General features: G+C 38.5%; 2 protein-coding genes across 2 annotated transcripts; both read left to right on the forward strand.

Annotated features, from left to right (window-relative positions):
- The first annotated feature begins 1,646 nt into the window (after positions 1–1,646).
- Positions 1,647–6,186, forward strand: LOC130745838 (plastidic ATP/ADP-transporter). The gene is made up of 5 exons (XM_057598244.1): positions 1,647–2,667; positions 3,897–4,151; positions 4,414–4,557; positions 4,661–5,008; positions 5,528–6,186. Exons 1-5 carry the CDS (start codon positions 1,900–1,902, stop codon positions 5,894–5,896), a joined length of 1,884 nt encoding a protein of 627 aa, XP_057454227.1. The 5' UTR covers positions 1,647–1,899; the 3' UTR covers positions 5,897–6,186.
- Positions 6,187–7,380: 1,194 nt separating this feature from the next.
- On the forward strand, positions 7,381–10,829 carry LOC130745839 (root phototropism protein 3-like). Its single transcript, XM_057598245.1, has 3 exons — positions 7,381–8,319; positions 8,503–8,829; positions 10,149–10,829. The coding sequence occupies exons 1-3, from the start codon at positions 7,861–7,863 to the stop codon at positions 10,698–10,700; spliced, it is 1,338 nt and encodes a 445-aa protein (XP_057454228.1). The 5' UTR covers positions 7,381–7,860; the 3' UTR covers positions 10,701–10,829.
- Positions 10,830–18,624: the final 7,795 nt, after the last annotated feature.

Raw genomic sequence — 18,624 nt, forward strand, 5'->3', positions numbered from 1 at the left:
ACGTGGTTATCATCAACACAATTAGGTTGTACCTACCGTGGCGTTGGACCCGCCACTAAGATGAAACTTCTTCATGCGAGGCAATCAAGGACAACAAACTATGACTAGGTTATGACTTATGTCTATCAAATACTATCAACAAACGCATGCAGAGTCACCCACCAAATTGTAATTTCCCACCATAATAAAAATTCTTATTTTAATAATCTCCATTTATTGACCGTCAAAAACTCCACTGTTCATTAAGTTTTAAATAGATAAATGTTTTAATAATTAAGTACGTACTTCATAATGGAGATTGCATAGTTTCATTTTGTAACAACTTGCAAGGGAGGCTATTTGAAGAACACAGATTGCAGGTGCAATTGGCAAGTGCCTTTTCGTCGGGCCACTCATAATTCTTGTTCTCTTTGATTTGATCACTGTAGTGTTCACGTTCAAAGATTAATTTTGAACCGCACATGTAACTTTCAAAACCTATGCATTTGCCTTGTGACTTGTGATTCATGAATCAATGTGAAAATTATCTCAAGCCATTTTAGTCATTTCATAATTCATAAAATAGATATATTTTGGAAAATCAAAGAATTGTTTTGTTTGGAACAAACATATCAGTACTAAAACACAATTATATTTAAACCGTGTTTATGGGCGACAAAGATTTCCCAAGTATTTAACACAATTGTATCATAGGACTCAAACTTGCTCTGTTTTCTTTTTTTAAGAAAAAATAAGTTTGAGTAAGTTCGGTTTCAATCACCACGACAAGTTAGACAGCTTTTAGAACCACATGTTATTTATAGAGATATTTTCAGATTATCCACTAACACATCTCTTACATCAATAATGAGAATTGAACATACAATCTCCGGAGGGAAAATAATTCATCTTTACTAAGTAATTAAGCTAACATATTTTTATATGCATGGTATGTTTAAACTGAGCAACTTCAATCTACCTTCAGTGTGAACAATTTAGATCCTACATATATGCTCTTTTTGGCCGTACTTTTGCCTGTCCATTTCATTCCCACACTCCCTTTTTGTTTGTGGGATTCGGATGGTTTAATCACGAATCTTTATCAACCCATTTTTTTCTATATTTTATTATTAATTCATTTCCAACAAATAATTTATTTTGTAAATAATTAAATTAATTTTTTTTCAAATAAACCAATGTGTTTGGATAGAATTACAACCCATTAGCACGCATTGAAACTTGAAAGGACTTTCAAATCAAATCAACTTCTAATACAATCGTATCTATAAGTAGGGCCGGCCCTGAGCCTGTGCAAGCAGGCCCACAGCCCAGGGCCTCAAAAAAGAAGGGGCCCAAAAAAAAATCTCATTATACTTTCTCCTAAAATAAAATTTAGTTATAATAATTAATGTTCAAGATGTTATTAATGACAGGGTCTCCAAAATGTCGAGACCGGCCATGTCTATAAGTGTTGCTTGCTAGCTTTCGCATCATGGGATGCGTAAGATTTCATTGTTTCTAATGTTAACAGTTAGTTAATCATCGTAGTTGTGAACCTAATCTAATACCAACAGTTAATTAATTATCGTAGTTGTGAGACTAATCAATTACTCGGCCTAAAGCGATACATGCTTCCTACTCCAAACTACCTCCTTAAATCTTGGTTCTTATTAATTCTAAGTCCCACTTTTTGTTTTTTTGTTTCACATTAAAGAATAGTGCTTATATTTTATACTGTCTTGTCTTCTTCAACCTCAACCCTTTTGATTTTGCTTCTCTGAAGTGACTGATATTTGATTGTGCAATTGTGCTTTGTTCTTCCACCAATCTCCAATCACCTTATCACTCTGTCACCTGCCTCTGTTGTTTCTGTCTCTCCCTCTTTATTGTTTGGTTAGAATCAAAGAGGGAGGGACATACATGGAAGCTGTTGTCCAAACCAGAGGTCTTCTCTCTCTCCCCACAAACCCCAGAAACAGGGTTTTGAATTTGAACCCATCACATGGCTTAAAGCATAGATTTTTCTCACTAAAACCCCAAACCCTTGGTGGGTTTTCTCTAACCACCAATGGATTCCCCAAACTCCATAGCATGGCATCAAAAGCCAACACCTTTGGCCAAAAGGACAAGACTTTGTTCATGTGCAGGGCTGAAGCTGCTGCTGCTGCTTCTGATGGGCAACTTGGGGAAATTGAGGTTGAGAAACCAAAGGTTTTGGGTATTGAGATTGACACACTCAAGAAGATTATACCTTTGGGGATGATGTTTTTTTGTATTCTCTTTAACTATACAATTCTCAGAGACACCAAGGATGTTCTGGTTGTGACAGCTAAAGGAAGCAGTGCTGAGATTATACCATTTCTCAAAACATGGGTGAATCTTCCTATGGCTGTTGGGTTTATGCTGTGGTACACCAAGTTGTCTAATGTTTTGTCCAAGCAAGCTTTGTTTTACTCTGTGATTGTTCCTTTCATTGCTTTCTTTGGGGCTTTTGGGTTTGTTTTGTATCCTCTTAGCAACTATATCCACCCTGAGGCATTTGCAGACAAGCTTCTCGGCATCCTTGGACCTCGGTTTCTTGGTCCGCTGGCAATTATGAGAATATGGAGCTTCTGTTTGTTCTATGTCATGGCTGAATTGTGGGGGAGTGTGGTCATCTCTGTGCTGTTCTGGGGGTTTGCTAATCAGGTCATTTAATTTTCTGACTTTGTTAATTGCCTTTTGGTTTGATTCTGTGACAATTTATGTTGGTATCAGGTTATGATTTTTTAATTCTGGTCTCCTAAACATAGCATCTTATTTGGATATCCTGGTATTCCTACATAAGCATATTCCATATACTGCTTGAACCTAGGTAAATAGAAGTTAGATATGGTTATTTATTGATCTTGATGATCGGCTATTGGTAATTTGTATGTTGGTTTTGATTTATTTTTCTTGTGATTTGCTTGCTTCCTGTTCTAACGTAGCGGTGTAAGTCCATTAATTGTTGAGACTTGGGATAAGTGATGGGTGAAAACATGGACATACATACGCTTAATTTGGCCTCTATTAATTTCGTGCTTTATAGTATACTCAATCTGAGTATGTCATGTTATTAGTATGTATTTTTAATCTTTTGTTTTGTTTGTTTGTTGGGAAATTAATACTAATGTTCTTAGAATGACTCGTTAGTTTACTTTTGGCATCATTCATTTCCCCCTTCAACAAGGTGTTTAGGCCTACGGGAAACGCTAGCAACACACTCTTGGTGTGTTGAAGAGTGTGATGCTAGTATTCCTCTTAGTACTATAGTTACTCATTGGCCAATGTTGTGCCATTTGAAATAATTGGTGAATTAATTAATTTGATTGCACATCAATAAATAGAACGATGAGAGTAAATCCATGATTGTTTTCTCTTTTTATTGGGTCACACTCACATCTATTGAATTAATGAATTCTTTTGCTGAATGAGAAGCAGTTGTCAGATGATTTTAATTTGGTTAGGAAGCTAATTCTGTTTGTAGTGTGTATTATACTGGTGTGATTTAATCACTCTTTCTTTCTCTTTTGAATTCGGTTGTCATGTTAGATGTATAATAATCTGGAATAATAATAAATTCAGAATTGACACAATAGTTGTGACTTGTGAAGTCCTTGTTTGATGTATAGCATTAATGACAATTGCTAGATGCGTGTTTTCTTTGCTATATACTTCACATCAATTCTGCATTAGAACGCCGTCATGTGATGGTCGGGTACAATGTTTTGCATCCATTTTTATGCTTTCCAGTTTTAAACTACTTGGTCCATTCAACATGGTAAAATGATTCTTGTAGAGAAATTGCAATGAATGAAAAGCAGAAAGTTGTACATGATTTTGAGTTTCTTCTTCTTGCTAAATCTAAAACCCCTGTTTATTTTTCCCCCCTGCAGATAACCACTGTTGATGAAGCAAAACGGTTCTACCCACTGTTTGGACTTGGGGCCAATGTAGCCCTTATATTCTCTGGTCGAACAGTGAAATACTTTTCTAATATGAGGATGAATTTAGGTCCTGGAGTTGATGGTTGGGCCCTCTCTCTAAAAGCAATGATGAGCATAGTTGTCGGTATGGGGCTAGCAATCTGTTTCCTGTACTGGTGGGTGAATAACTATGTTCCTCTTCCTACTCGTAGCAAGAAGAAGAAGGTAATTTCTTGAAAGGAAGCTATACCAGTCCTTTTTTACTGCCTATATATTTTTGAAGTTGTTTTAATTTGATTTGATTGGATTTTTATCTAATATTTACATGAGGCACAATCTCTGTAGTAAGGTTGGTTTACTTACATGTGTATAAGACATTGTCTATTTCCCTTTGCTCTTTTTATTTCACACATGGCAACTCTACAACATTTTTTTTAGTGTTTAAACTAAATAAACTGATATTTTACCTTGCTATACATTTTTACAGGAGAAGCCCAAAATGGGAACCATGGAGAGCTTGAAGTTCTTGGTGTCTTCAAGGTACATAAGAGATCTTGCTACTTTAGTGGTTGCTTATGGAATTAGCATCAATCTTGTTGAGGTTACATGGAAGTCTAAGCTCAAGGCTCAGGTAAACATACAAACTATAAAGAAGTCTTAATTTTAGTTTTATAATGACTTGCTTTTTTCACTTTGCACCTTTTATATTTCTCACAAACCTCTGCAAACTGCAGTTTCCTAGCCCTAATGAGTACTCATCTTTTATGGGCGACTTCTCGACTGCAACTGGAATTGCGACATTTACAATGATGCTTCTGAGCCAATATATATTTGACAAATATGGGTGGGGAGTTGCTGCCAAGATTACGCCAACGGTCCTGCTTCTGACAGGAGTTGGTTTCTTCTCTCTTATATTGTTTGGAGGCCCACTTGCACCTGGTCTCGCAAGTATTGGAATGACTCCTCTACTAGCAGCCGTATATGTGGGTGCTTTGCAGAACATATTTAGCAAGAGTGCTAAGTACAGCTTATTTGATCCTTGCAAAGAAATGGCATACATACCCTTGGATGAGGATACCAAGGTTTGGATTCTTTTATGCTTCTCCATCATATTTTGTGTGTTTGGTTCCCCATTGGGAACTTGAGAATCAATTTTAGAAGAGTAAAATCAATTCTGGATGACAATATAGGTGTTTGAGAGTCATTTTGGATAATTGATTTCAGCCCCAAAATCAATTCTGCTAGAATCTAGAAAGAGTAGCCTCTGCGTTGAACATAATCAATTATGAGTCTTATAATTAGATTTCACAACATTACCCTACAAAAACTTCTGTTTTTCATAAATGTATCCCTGTATAAACCACTTCATTTTCAACTCACTTTTACTACAATCAATTTTTGCCAAAATCAATTTTATCTAAAATCAATTGTTACAATGATGATCCAAACACACACTTACACTAAACAGGCATGAATATTTTGAAGACCTGAAATTTGTTCGGAGTTGTTTTATAACTCTTTCTTTCAACTTCTTTTTGTCCTATAGAAATCTTGCTGTTTTATCCACTTTTATTGAATTAGCTTTGAAATCCTTGGTGCAGGTTAAGGGGAAGGCAGCCATTGATGTCGTGTGCAACCCATTAGGAAAGTCTGGAGGTGCCCTTATTCAGCAATTTATGATCTTAACTTTCGGTTCACTCGCTAATTCAACCCCATACCTGGGCGGTGTGCTTCTGGTGATTGTCCTTGCCTGGCTGGCAGCGGCGAAGTCCTTGGATACCCAGTTTACCGCATTGCGACAGGAAGAAGAACTCGAGAAAGAGATGGAAAAAGCAGCTGCTGTTAAAATTCCAGTAGTGTCCGAGAACGAGGGTGGAAATGGTTCTCTTGCAAGCAGTTCACCCTTAAATCCATCATCAGGTGACTCCTCAAGTAGTCCATCAGAAGCCTCATCTCCTCGCAATACTTAGAAGAAGCATGCTTCTTTCTGTGAACAATGTCCTGACAGAGAGAATAAACAGCAACTGTTGAGAGCAGTGTTAGGTGAAACTATTTGATTTAGGTTATTGCTAAAGCTGATAGAATAAGTATGATACTTGCTTTTCTCAAGTCCCATAATTTTTTGGCCCCCATAGATAAGATGAGTTCATTTACTTCTTTATACTAGCAAGGTTTACTGATTTGGTGAACCACATTTGTACTTGTTTGTAATCTGTATTTCTACTTCTCTTGAATGGGTTGATCAGAACTTTCGGGTCGATTTTGAGCTTCATGAGATCCTGGTCCCAGAGAAGGTCAAGTATGAATAAGCATGCTTGCAAGTATGAATAAGCAATATCACAATGCCACAAAATTAAACATTAATACAAAGCATGCTTGCAAATATTGATTGTCTGTTAAACCATGATGGGCTTCAATGGATCAAACAAAGTAATAAATGCCGTGGACCGTTTTGCTAAGAGCTTTACTTGTCTGAATCAAAGATGACAAACTAAAAAAATGTTCAGTTGCTCACGAGCCTGTGTGCTACTTTGTGACGCATGAGGCATTCTATCGCATTCCACAATGTAAATGGGAATGTGCGGCTAATAAGGGCAGTTTACATGATTCAACCTTCAGTTCATGACAGTTGTACGAGTCTGCATCAAAAAAATCTCGAGATCTTTTTATCATTACCCTATTGGTAATGTTTGTATAAAACAACATTGAAATTGATAGTTTGTCTTAATCTTAAGGTAAAATGGCTCAGTTGCTAAGAACATAACACTTCCCTTTAGAATGTTGTGTGTTCGATTCCTGTTACCAATGTGAGGGCTGTGTTGGTAGGTGCTTTGTAAACCTCTGTAAGCGGCATATGGTCCCGGAGACATGCCCTGCCCCGTTATGATGACCGGAGGCAAACCCACCCAAACTTTTCTTCTTCTAAAAAAGTACTCCAGCAACAGACTATTTAAAATCTTGCAACTTGTGCCGTTAGGTCCAGCCAGTAAAAACAATTTGACAAAGAATGTTAGCACACAGCAACAGACTATTTAAAACACACTTTCAGTAATACCCTCTTCATATACGGAGTGGGGTACTTGCTGCCCTACTATACTTTTTCCTAAAAAATGTAATTCTAGGCATTGATATCATTGACAAATGCAGCAGAGATTTATTTTTCAGATTGTTTTTACACTATTTCGATATGGTTATCAGTTATCACTTAAGGCAATGAAGAAGTTTTAACAAATCATTAAATACTTGGAATTGTTTTAAAAAATAGCCACATGATTATATTACTCTATTGCATTAATCTTTTTCTATTCAACTTAATAGATGTATCAGAAAGAAGACAATAAAGTTAGTCTTAAAATCACAAGTAATTTAAAACAAACTATTACAAATACAATCTCCAAATTAACAACTACAACTATCTTGAGAGGATGCATATGTTGCCATCTACCTTCCCAAATTTTATGCAGTGTAGGTCCTCATTCTCTCCAAAACAACTGTCACAAACCCATGACTACATGTATCTAATATAATCATGGCCATGTACAAAAGAAAACAAACAAGTTACACTGCTTTTCTGCTTATCCCTATTGGATTCCTTATAATGGCATTCTGCAAATGTATATGGGGACAAAGTCCAAATTCCTTACGCAAAACATGAGATGAGATAGAGAATGAACAGAAGGGTCCCCTTCAAGTGCCTTTCAAGTTTTAAGTGCGCCATAATTAATTTTGTTCTCCATTTAAGGCATGTCAGTATGTGACCAGCAAAGTCTGTTGTCTGCTATAGCCTATAGGGAGAGAATAAACACTTATTATATGAGAGGTCCTACTCCTATCTCAGTAATAGCCTTATCCATCCTCTTCATTCCTAGCTTAGTAAAACCTCATCTCCACAAAAAGAATGTGATATTTTTAACATATACTCCACAATACAAATATGTCAAAGACAGCTACAACATCTACTCTACTTGAGCTTCTCATGGAAATGAAGAAGCAATCCTACCCAGAAGTACTCACTTTCCACCCAAAATCACCATCCCAATTCCCCTCTGAATGCTGGTTCGACGACGCATGCATCCTCGACATGGATTACTTTGTGAAGACCCTCTCCGGCATCAAGGCCAAAGGCGTCCGCGCAGACCTCATCGGCTCCATCATCACGCACTACGCCTCCAAATGGCTCCCTGACCTCTCTTCCGACGACATGGCCGAAAAGGGTCTCACACAGTTCGAGGAATCGACTGAGAGTGTCACCACTTCATGGATGAAGAAGAGGTTCTTCATGGAAACCTTGGTTGGTGTTCTGCCTCCTGAGAAGGACGCCGTCCCCTGCAACTTCCTCCTCCGCCTCCTCAGAACCGCCAACATGGTTGGCGTTGAGGGCAGTTACAGGCGAGTAATGATTCATTCACACCAACTTCTTTTCCATCTCATTCCACTAACTTTTTCTTCATATATTTCTCTGCATTTCCTATCACATCGCATGCATATCATTCATTTCTTTCTTCTCTTCCTATGTCACTTGCTGTGACCTGTGAGGGAAATAAGAGTGTGAATAAGTATTATTCGTTACAGGCAGGAGCTGGAGAAGCGCATTTCGTGGCAGTTAGACCAGGCTTCGTTGAAGGAGCTTGTGATACCTTCTTTCAGTCACACTTGTGGGACTCTGTTGGATGTTGAATTGGTGATTAGGCTGGTGAAGAGGTTCGTGAGCTTGGATAGTGAAGGGGCTAAGAGCGGTGCTGCTTTGCTTAAAGTGGCGAAGTTGGTTGATTCGTATCTTGCTGAAGCTGCTATGGATGCCAATTTGAGCTTGTCTGAGTTTGTTACTCTTGCGGGTGCTCTTCCAAGTCATGCAAGAGCAATAGATGATGGATTGTACAGAGCCATTGACACTTATCTAAAAGTATGTATGTCTTTTTTTTATCTTGGAATTAGTTTCAAATTGGTTACTAGAGTTAAACTTTTTTTAGCTCAGGCCTTCTGTTAGGAAATCGTAATAGAGAAATAAAAACGGTGACACAATCACAACACAAGGATTTAACGTGGAAACTCCAAAACCGGAGAAAAACCACGACCGTTGTTAAAACCGACAACCAGAGAATAAACACTATGTGAAAATTGTTACAACACATAGACTCTTTCTCTCAACCACCCCTCAATCTCCTAGTACACTCAACACTCTCCAAAGCTATTATCTGAATAACATATCACAACACTCTAAAACAAGAGTATAGGAAAAACAACAGATAAAAGCTTAAAGCTTGAGAAACTACATCTTGCTGGATTTGCTCTCTACCATGGGACACAATTGCTGGGATTGATAATTTCCTACAGGTTGCTATGACATTTATAGGAGCTGATGCCAAGCCAATGCATATGCATTATGTGTGTATGCATACCATCATTTTCAACAAGTGCTGCACCGTCCTTTTTTACCCATGCCAATTTTCTTGACTTTCAATTCTGCAAGTGGCATGGTGATATTGACTTACACCTTCAGGGTTCTATATACACTAACTCAATTGATGATGAGAGAAACAAACAGTGGACTGCATGTGAATCAATAGGCTCATTTGGATATATGGAGAATTTTCCTGTGTTGTCACTTGTCACCAGCATGAGAATATTCTTCTGAAAAGAGAGTTATGTTTGGAAAATTATAGACACCCAAACATAACTGATATATGATAGTCATGTGGGTAGACAAGTGATAAGTAATAGATGTGATATGTAATATAATGTGATAAAAAGTGAAAAATAGATGAAAAAATGTGGTGTATGTAAAATGTTTGTACTGTTTAGTGTCTACGTATTATAAGTACCGCCTATGATTTGTATAAAGAAATGTGATTTGGAAAACTTTTTCATGTCCAACTCATAGATAATGTTATGATAAATAATAATAAATTTTAAAATTAACATTTTAGTGATTAAGAATGAGAGGGATCCAGATTCATTATCCTTTCATCCAGTGATATTATGTCTTGTTAATTAGAAGTCATGACATATGATATTCATAATCTTATATGAGTTATTTTTAATTGACATGATACGATCTAAAATTATTAGGTGTCAGATTATCTTAAATTATCTTTATGTGCATGATAGAACTACCATGACATAACAGGCAAAAAAAAAATAGAGGAATGTATGGAAATGCGATTAAGCACTAAAGTAGTATGTTAATTTGGGCATGTTGAAAATTTAACTCTGGCTTTGTAGGCACATCCAAGTGTGTCAAAGCAAGAAAGGAAGGGTCTGTGCAGGCTTATTGATTGCCGGAAACTGACACAAGAGGCTTCACTTCACGCAGCTCAAAACGAACGCTTCCCTGTGAGGGCGGTGATTCAGGTTCTCCTCTCCGAGCAAACCAAACTGAACCGCCACACGGAGTGGAGCGGCTCCATCATGAGTGGCGGCCCGAGCCCAAATGGTGGCGGCTGGTTTGACACGGCGCGGTGCCTGTCGAAGCGCGAGATAAACGCTCAGCATGTGGAGATAAGGAAGCTGAAGGAGGACGTGCAGAGGCTGCAAGGGCAGTGCAGCGCCATGCAGGTGCAGATGGAGAAGATGGTGGAGAAGAAGAAAGGTTTCTTCAAGTGGAAGAAGTTCCCATTCAGCAAAGGGGAGAGTGCAGTGTTGGAGAAAACGGAACAAGATGGAGTTGAGTTTGAAAGGCAAACACCTGGTGCTGCCACTAATGTGGACATGAAAACCAGGTTAGTGACTGTCAAAGGGAAGACTCCTCAGAAGTGGAGGAAATCCATGTCCTGAAACAGCAGCAACAACAACTGATGAAATCAAGATTACATAGGTAGTTCACCTAGTTTCCTTGTTTGTGTTTGTTATATTGAGCAAATTATAAGTGTGAGGAATAAGAAATAAAATAACAATATTAATCAATTTTGTCTTCAATCTCATTTTTACCTATTATTTTTATTCATGTAGGTTTGATTTGACGTTGATTTAAACACAAATGTGATTTCACTTATCTCAAATATCAACAGAGAAATCATAATTTGTCATGTTAAGATTTTTGTGGATAAGAGAAGCCCCACTTTGTCATGTCCAATTAATGTGGGCCTCTCGTTGAGTTCAACTGAAATTAAAACAATCACATTTCTTATTTTCTCTCTCTTCTCTTCACCTCCTCTCCAATGGAGTGTGAAAACCTAATCCAACTTTTTTCCCTATCATTTTCTTATCTAATTTATCAAACTTCTCCTTTTATCTTCTCTCTCCTCATCTAAAATGAGAAAGCAAGACACAAGAAGGGGTAATTCCCGGTGGAGGAGAGGTCTTGCCTATAGAGGATAGAAGAACCCTCACTTCCCCATCATAGAGTGAGTATGAAAGCTTCCACTGAGGAGAAGTCTTCGTGACATCGTTCGGGGGGGGGGGGGGAGTTGCAACCGTGCTAGGGTTTTTGAGAAAGGATTGGACAATTAATTTTTTGTCGAATGAGTTATTTCATGGACCAAAACAATTTTTTTCATGGAACTTTCTACTAGAGCTGTCAATATCGGTCATAACCGGTAAGCTAACCTGACCTATTAAGGCTCACCAGTGGGTCGATAAAAAAGTAGCTCATATGGACCCCAAGTAATTATGACCCAACTTCATTACAAGAAACTTGTCTTTTATCGACAACTAAAAATCGTTGGTAATGACAACGGGTTTGTGATCCATCGGTAGTGGGCTCGTCGAAATTTTTTCTGAAGGCGGTTTCTATCAATAATGTACTAACCTACTGTTAGTAATTGTTGATGACTCGTGTCGTCGATGTGCTGAGATACTACCGATGGAAAATAATGTTGGTAAATTTTAAAATTTCTAAATTATAAATAAAATACACGATATCTCTAACACCCTATACATTATCATTATCGTCGTAGTCATCTGGGAAAACATGAAAGAGGAATAAAAACCACTATCAATAGCACACTACAACATTTTGGTCATTTCGCAACACCTGGCACTGTTACGGCTGAATAACTGTATCTGTAGAGGATCTAAGACAACGGTTTACTGTACTGTTACCTGAACTGGTAAAAACTTATATCTTAAATAATGGGAAACGCTTTTTCCCCACTGCCTTTTAGAAACCATCACGAAAACGTTCTCATTAGTTTTCACCTACGTATTAAAGCCGTTTCCTAATATCCCTACGATAAAGCGTTTCTGAATACAATTCATTAAAACATAATTCCACCGCTAAAATTTTCATTATCGCGCGTTCATCTTCGCGATTTTCTTTCCCCTTCCTTCTCCATCAACACAGAGGGTTCGTTGATTTCTCGACCCTCTCCATCACTAGGGTTCACAATTTCCTTCTTTGTGCGCGATCGTGTTCGCAATTTCCTTCTCCGCGCGCGAGCGTGTTCACGATTTCCTTCTCGGCGTGCAAGCGTGTTCGCGATTTCCTTCTCTACGTGCGAGCGTGGTCGTGATTCTCCCTGCGCTAAGGTTTTAGGTGATTGGAAGTCGAGGTGAATCGGTAGATGATGGCTTTTTCGTTGGAGCTTGTACATTGGCGGTTCTGTCGTCTCTTCAGCGCACGAACGAAGAACAAGATTGGGAACAAAGAAGACTATTGCTGCAAATTGCTCGAGGTAAAATGGAATCCCTAGTTCTCTCGTCTTTTTATGTCTTCAATTCCCTATAATTTCTGTTACATATATCAACCTAGTTCTATTCCAATTCATAACTGCTTTTTGGTTCAATTGCATGAAGGCGATGAAAACTCATGCATGAGGTTAATTTTTTCTTTGCTCTTTATCCAGAAATGCTTTCCTACACTTTGCAGCAATTTGTCATGCTTCATTGTTGATTTTTTGTTTCAATTGCCTATTGATGAAAGGATTAGGATTACTTGAGTTGTGTTATTTCATTTTAAATTTTAATTTGTTGTTTTGGAATGAGAGTATTTGGACATTGTTAGATCATGCTACTCAAAGCTCTGGAATACTTAATACTGCTATAATCTTGTTCAATGGCAACTTATGTTATTGGACTTTGCCATGTTTTGGAATGAGACCACCTCCTCCGCGCGCGAGTGTGGTCGCGATTTCCTTCTCCGCGCACTAGGGTTTTAGGTGAAATCGACTGATGATGGTTTTCTCCTCGGAGCTTGCACATTGATGATTTTGCTAACGAGGAAGATAGAGAGCGGTTCTGTCGTCTCTTGAGTGCACGAACAAAGAACAAGATTGGGAACTAAGAAGTGAATTTGGTCAACTGAAACGCACCACCATCCCATTCCAGGTTTGTTCCTGTTGGATTGGAAGTGTCTGAAAGGTTCGTTGCGACATGTTAACCTGATCTATCTTTCGACAATCAATCACCTTAATGTAATTCAGCATGTGTCTTAATCTTGTTCTGATAAATTTGTTTTCTAAGGTTAGAACAAGAAGTGTCGCCATTGAAGATGGAGACTCAGTCCTTAGGAGGCATACATGCCTTAAATGCTTTCTTTTCCATCACTAGATCTGTTTGAAGCATGTTTCCCTTCTGTGCAGTTTGTTAATTTTACGGACATCATGTCTAAAAACACAAGCCCCTCTGAGAAAGAAACAGCTTTTTCTCTTGCTGCTCTCATGTCCAATATAAAGCAACCATTGAATTTGGAACACTTGGGCATTTATGAGCCTTATACATTAGCCTAAGTTTTACTAAGTGAAAAATGAAGGGAGTATGATATACTTTTGGTTCATTATTCTGGTGACAACTTTCTGTTAAACAATGTAGTTTTCTTTTTAAGTGACCATATTACAGAATTTGCTGGTTTATGATTAAGAGCATATTGGGACCAGTTTCTCTCTCTCAAAATAAATTCTCATGCATAGAAGCTACTCACGTTCTGTCAGATTTGATTTTGGCTTTATACATGATTACATTACTCATAGCTGATGCTTTTCAATTTTCTTCTTCTCCTTTGTCTTTGCATTACTCATAGCTGATGCTATGTCTTCAATTTTCTTTTTGCTCATTGTAGGCCATTACAGCAGTTTGAAGGTGGTGTACTTGAAATTCGCTCTTTGATTTTATTTCTATAACCTTTGTGTTGTCACTTTTCTCTTTTATGCAGAACCTTTGTCAAGGATCATGTGTAGTTTGCTGCATTCATACTTTGTGAGGTAATTTTGCTACACTTTATCTCTCCATCTGAGGGTTTAGATTTCTTATTTCTTGTTATGCTTGCCTCTAAAAGTATTTAGATTATTTTTGTCAAATTCCATGTAGTTCTGATTCATATGTCTACATAGTTATGGAGTAAGTTACTCGTGTTTTTAGTCTTTTTCTTTGGTTGTTTCACTAAGTTCATGTGATCTTGAGCAGCACTTGACTAAAATTTACTCAGTATATACCTTTTGGGAAATAATTTATTAAATCGTTTCTGTTGCGTTTATTTTCCATTTTTCCTTTATATATACCTATTAAGGTGAACTTGTTGACAATTTACCTTAGATAATGTGAGCGTAGAGAACTGCTAGATTGGATATTGGCCAAGTAAGTCTGTTTGGTGTTGGCCTAAACTTACTTTGTCTACTTTTGCTTTTAACAGGAAGGACAGTCGTTATACTGAAAAAGATGCAGCAGTGGTTGTAGGGCAAATGCTTAAGGTTGGTACAACAGGACATGAAACCAGAGGTGTGGTCCAGTCCGCTGACATATATAAGCAATATGTAGTTATGCAAGTATACATGAAAATATCTTTGTATGCAGAATTTTCTTTTCAAATCAAACAGATAAGATTCACCTTTAAAGGCTACCGATTTTGATTTGTCTGATTTCATAAAACCTGGTGAGGAAAAATATTCATGCTATTGATTTGTCCCTCCCATATTTGTTGTGTCACTTGTGTGGCCTTAACCAATATTGTAAGTGGTTCTGTTGCATTTGATTTGCAAATAAAAACTATTATAAGCTGGAAAGTTTAACTTTCTATATCTTTTTTTACTAAGAAATAGCTTTTTTACTATATCTATTGTTAATTTCTGTTCAGCTGAATCCTTTCCTCCATAGTACTACTTGGAGGAGTTGTAGATTGAGTGTCTTCGCCATTTGTACTGGTGTTCTACTTCTTGGTTTGGAGAAGTTTACAATTACATTAGAGGTAGATATGTGCTTAGTTATTTGCAGTTTGAAGCTGAGGAGCTTCTTTGCTATGATCTGCTACTTTTTAACTTGGTAACAGATGCCATTAACATGGAAGTTGGCAAACTCGAAGCCATTCTACACTTGATTAATTATGATGACTTGTTTATGATGCAGTCATTCACGCAATTCCTTCACTACAGGCCCTGTCATTGACCATTCTAGCAAGGAAGGTGTCTCAGGTCAGATTTGTAACACTTAGATGAGGAATTTAAGCCAAATGAGTATACATGAATAAAGAAACTTGATTTTTTTTACTAATTCTTGTTTGAATAATTTCAACATCTTAAAAAGGATCATCCATAGTCCATACCGATGCTTGGTAAATGGAAATACCTTCTGGGTTGCTTATGCTCTATGTTTAAGGAAATTTATGATCATGCATACCATTTGCTAGGAATTGAAGAAGATAAAAACTGTTTTCATATGCCAACTCTGAACTGATTAAAATGATCTCATTATGTTTGCAGCTTCAGTGTTTGTCTGAGGTGGAAGCTTAAAACTCCTTATCATCTATTTGCATTGTTGTCTCCTTGGGCATGTCACTCACAAACAAAATGAGTGCACTGGTTTTATGATTAAGTATAGTAATAGTTGTGTATTTTAGTTTGCTGGATATTTTCTTGTTTAATTACACAAAATGTTGTAAGAAATTCAATCATAATCGAACAGTTGTGTAATTATTTGGAAACATTTGACAACGGTTAGGAAACCGTGCTCATAAATATTAGACAACGGCTTTTGTAAAGCCTTCGAGAACGTTTTCGACAATCCTACGAAGACGGTTTTATAATTGTATCCCTTTAAAGTGATAATACAACGTTTTACTCCTGTCACATATGGAAACCCTTGGGTATCCGTTGCCAAAGAAAACCAATAAAAGCGTTGCGCATTTAGTCAAGAAAAACGGTTTTGGAATGCTGTTGCGAATTTTACCGAAAAGCGTTGCACAATCATAAGGCAACGCCTTAGACTACCACACGTTCAAAAGCGTTTCAGAAAGAAAAGGAAACGGTTTTTTGACTTTATGCAACGGTTTTCGGGCGTTGCTGTAGGACTAAAATGTTGTAGTGGCAGTAGTTGCATCTGATGAAGTAGAAGCTGAATCAACCATGATGCGCAACGTACACAATCATAAGCTGCTTTGTCAAGGTTGTGAACTATCTTCAATGGACATATTGGCATTTCTAAAGGTTTTAGACATTCAATAATATGCATTGCTATAAAAACAACTACTAGGAACTAAAATCTGAAATGAAATTTTAATATATACATTCCAAAATTAGTTCTCAATTGCGATTTTTTAACTTCTCTCGTTTAATAGGATTGTGTTTGGTAGTATCTTTGCTTCGTAGAGGGAGCTTGGGGCACGCATCAGAGGAATCCAGTTGAGGCTTGAGGTGGTGGACTCGACGGTTCTAACTTTGCTCCATAATCAGCTTCAACGAGACCTCGATCTTACCTTGCAGCAGGAAGAGATGCTTTGGTTCCAGAAATCTTGGGAGTGGGATGTTTCCCTAAGGAATCAGAACACGAAGTTCTTTCATACTCAGGCTTTGGTGAGAAGGAAGACGAATCAGACTGTGAGGCTCACCTTGCCCAATGGTGACACTTGTGATGATGATGGGGTTCTTCAGCGTGAGGCTATTTTCTTTTTCCGTGGCCTCTTCTGTTCTCCTAATCAGGTGAAACCCCCCTTGCTTAGTGGGGTGGACTGTCCCTCCTTATCTGTTGAGGCGGTGAATTCCCTTCTAGCGCCGGTTTCTAAGGAGAAGGTGTAGAGGGAGGTAGTAGCCATGGGATCTTTTAAGTCGCTGGGTCCAGATGGCTTTTAAATCTTCTTTTACAAGAAATTCTAGCATATTGTTGGAGATGCAGTATGGGGCGTGGTTCGACAAGCGTTTGCTGAGGGGACCATTGACCATATTATTGCAGAGACCCTCATTGTGCTTATCCTAAAGGTAGATGACCCTCATACCATCAAGGACCTCTGGCCAATTAGTCTTTATCATGTGCTCTTTTAAGTTGTTCCTAAAGTCCTTGTGAATCGTCTTCGGCTGTTCATGGATAGGATCGTGTGTCCTCTTTAGAGAAGCTTCATTCTTGGTAGGTGTACGAATGATAATGCCATTGTTCTTCAGGAGGCCATTTACCACATGAACCTGAAGAAGCGGAGAAGCAAGGATGTTTCTTTAAGTTGGACCTTGAGAAGGCTTATGAATGGGTTGATTGGCGTTTCCTGGATGATCCCCTTCAGTGTTGTGGCTTTCCTCCGGGGATTAGAGGCCTGATCATGAGTTGCGTTACTTCTTCTCGGCTTACCCTTCTTTCGATTGGGATCCGATTAGAGTTGTTTTCTCCTTCTCGTGGTCTCTGACAGGGGGATCCCTTGTCTCCTTATCTCTTTGTCCTCTGCATAGAGAGACTTTCCCACATGATTCATAGTCGATTGGGTTCTGGTCTCTTGCATCCGATGTATATTGTGACTGGCGGTCCTCCGGTGTCTCGTCTGTATTTCACGGACGATGTCTTGCTTTTCCGAAAAACAAGCTATCCCAGGTTCGGGTCGTCCAGGAGGTCATTTCTACTTTTTTCCTAGAGTCTTGTCGTAAGGTTAATATTGTGAAGTCCAAGGCATTTGCTGCTTGTATTCCGAGGGACAAGCAAAGGCGCATTTCTGCTATAACTGGGATTGATTTCACTTCCAAGATTGAGTCTTACTTGGGCTTTCCATTTGTGCATAGGTATGGTAGGCGGCCTTTGATCCACTTTTTGATCGAGTTATGCGGAGGCTGTCTTCGTGGAAGCGAAATATGTTGTCTAAGCCCAGGAGAGCCATGCTTGTGAGGTCTGTAATGCAATCATATCGATGCATCCGATGAAGATTTATTGTCTTCCTCAATGTACATGCAAGAGATTGGATATGATTCTTGGCAATTCTTATGGGGGTGTGGTGAGGCGAGTGGTCACTCTTATGTGGCTTGGGACACATTTACTCTTCCTAAAAGTAAGGGTGGGTTGAATATCAAGCAAGCGATATGGTTCAACTCCTCTCTTTTGGGTAAGTTGCTTTGGAGTCTCCTCCATGATCTAGGGAAGCTTTGGGTGCGACTCATCTTGGCGAAGTATGTGCGGGGTGGTGATGTGTTGAGCAACCGGTGTTAGGGGGCTCTTTTGTGTGGAGGTCGATTTGTAAGGTGCTTTATCATTTGAGGGAGGGGTTTGTTTGGAGGGTGGGTCAGGGCACCCTATCTTTCTGGTATGACACTGGTTGGGTATTGGTCCGCTGTGTGAGGTGGTTCCGTTTGTGGACATTCATGACACTGAGCTGCGAGTTGGCGACGTGTGTGACTAAGATGAGAATTTTGACTTGGAGAGGCTTTATACCATGGTGCCCACGGAGGTTCAGGAAGTTATTCGTGCGTCTCATGTGGTGATTGCTTCAGATGTGCCTGATGTTCGTGTTTGAAAGGGGAGTTTGGACGGTGTGTACTCAACAAAATCTTCCTATGATTGGATTTCATCTAAGACGTCGTTGGCT

This window comes from Lotus japonicus, chromosome 3 (genome assembly GCF_012489685.1).
Source record: "Lotus japonicus ecotype B-129 chromosome 3, LjGifu_v1.2".
In the NCBI taxonomy this organism is placed as follows: domain Eukaryota; kingdom Viridiplantae; phylum Streptophyta; class Magnoliopsida; order Fabales; family Fabaceae; genus Lotus; species Lotus japonicus.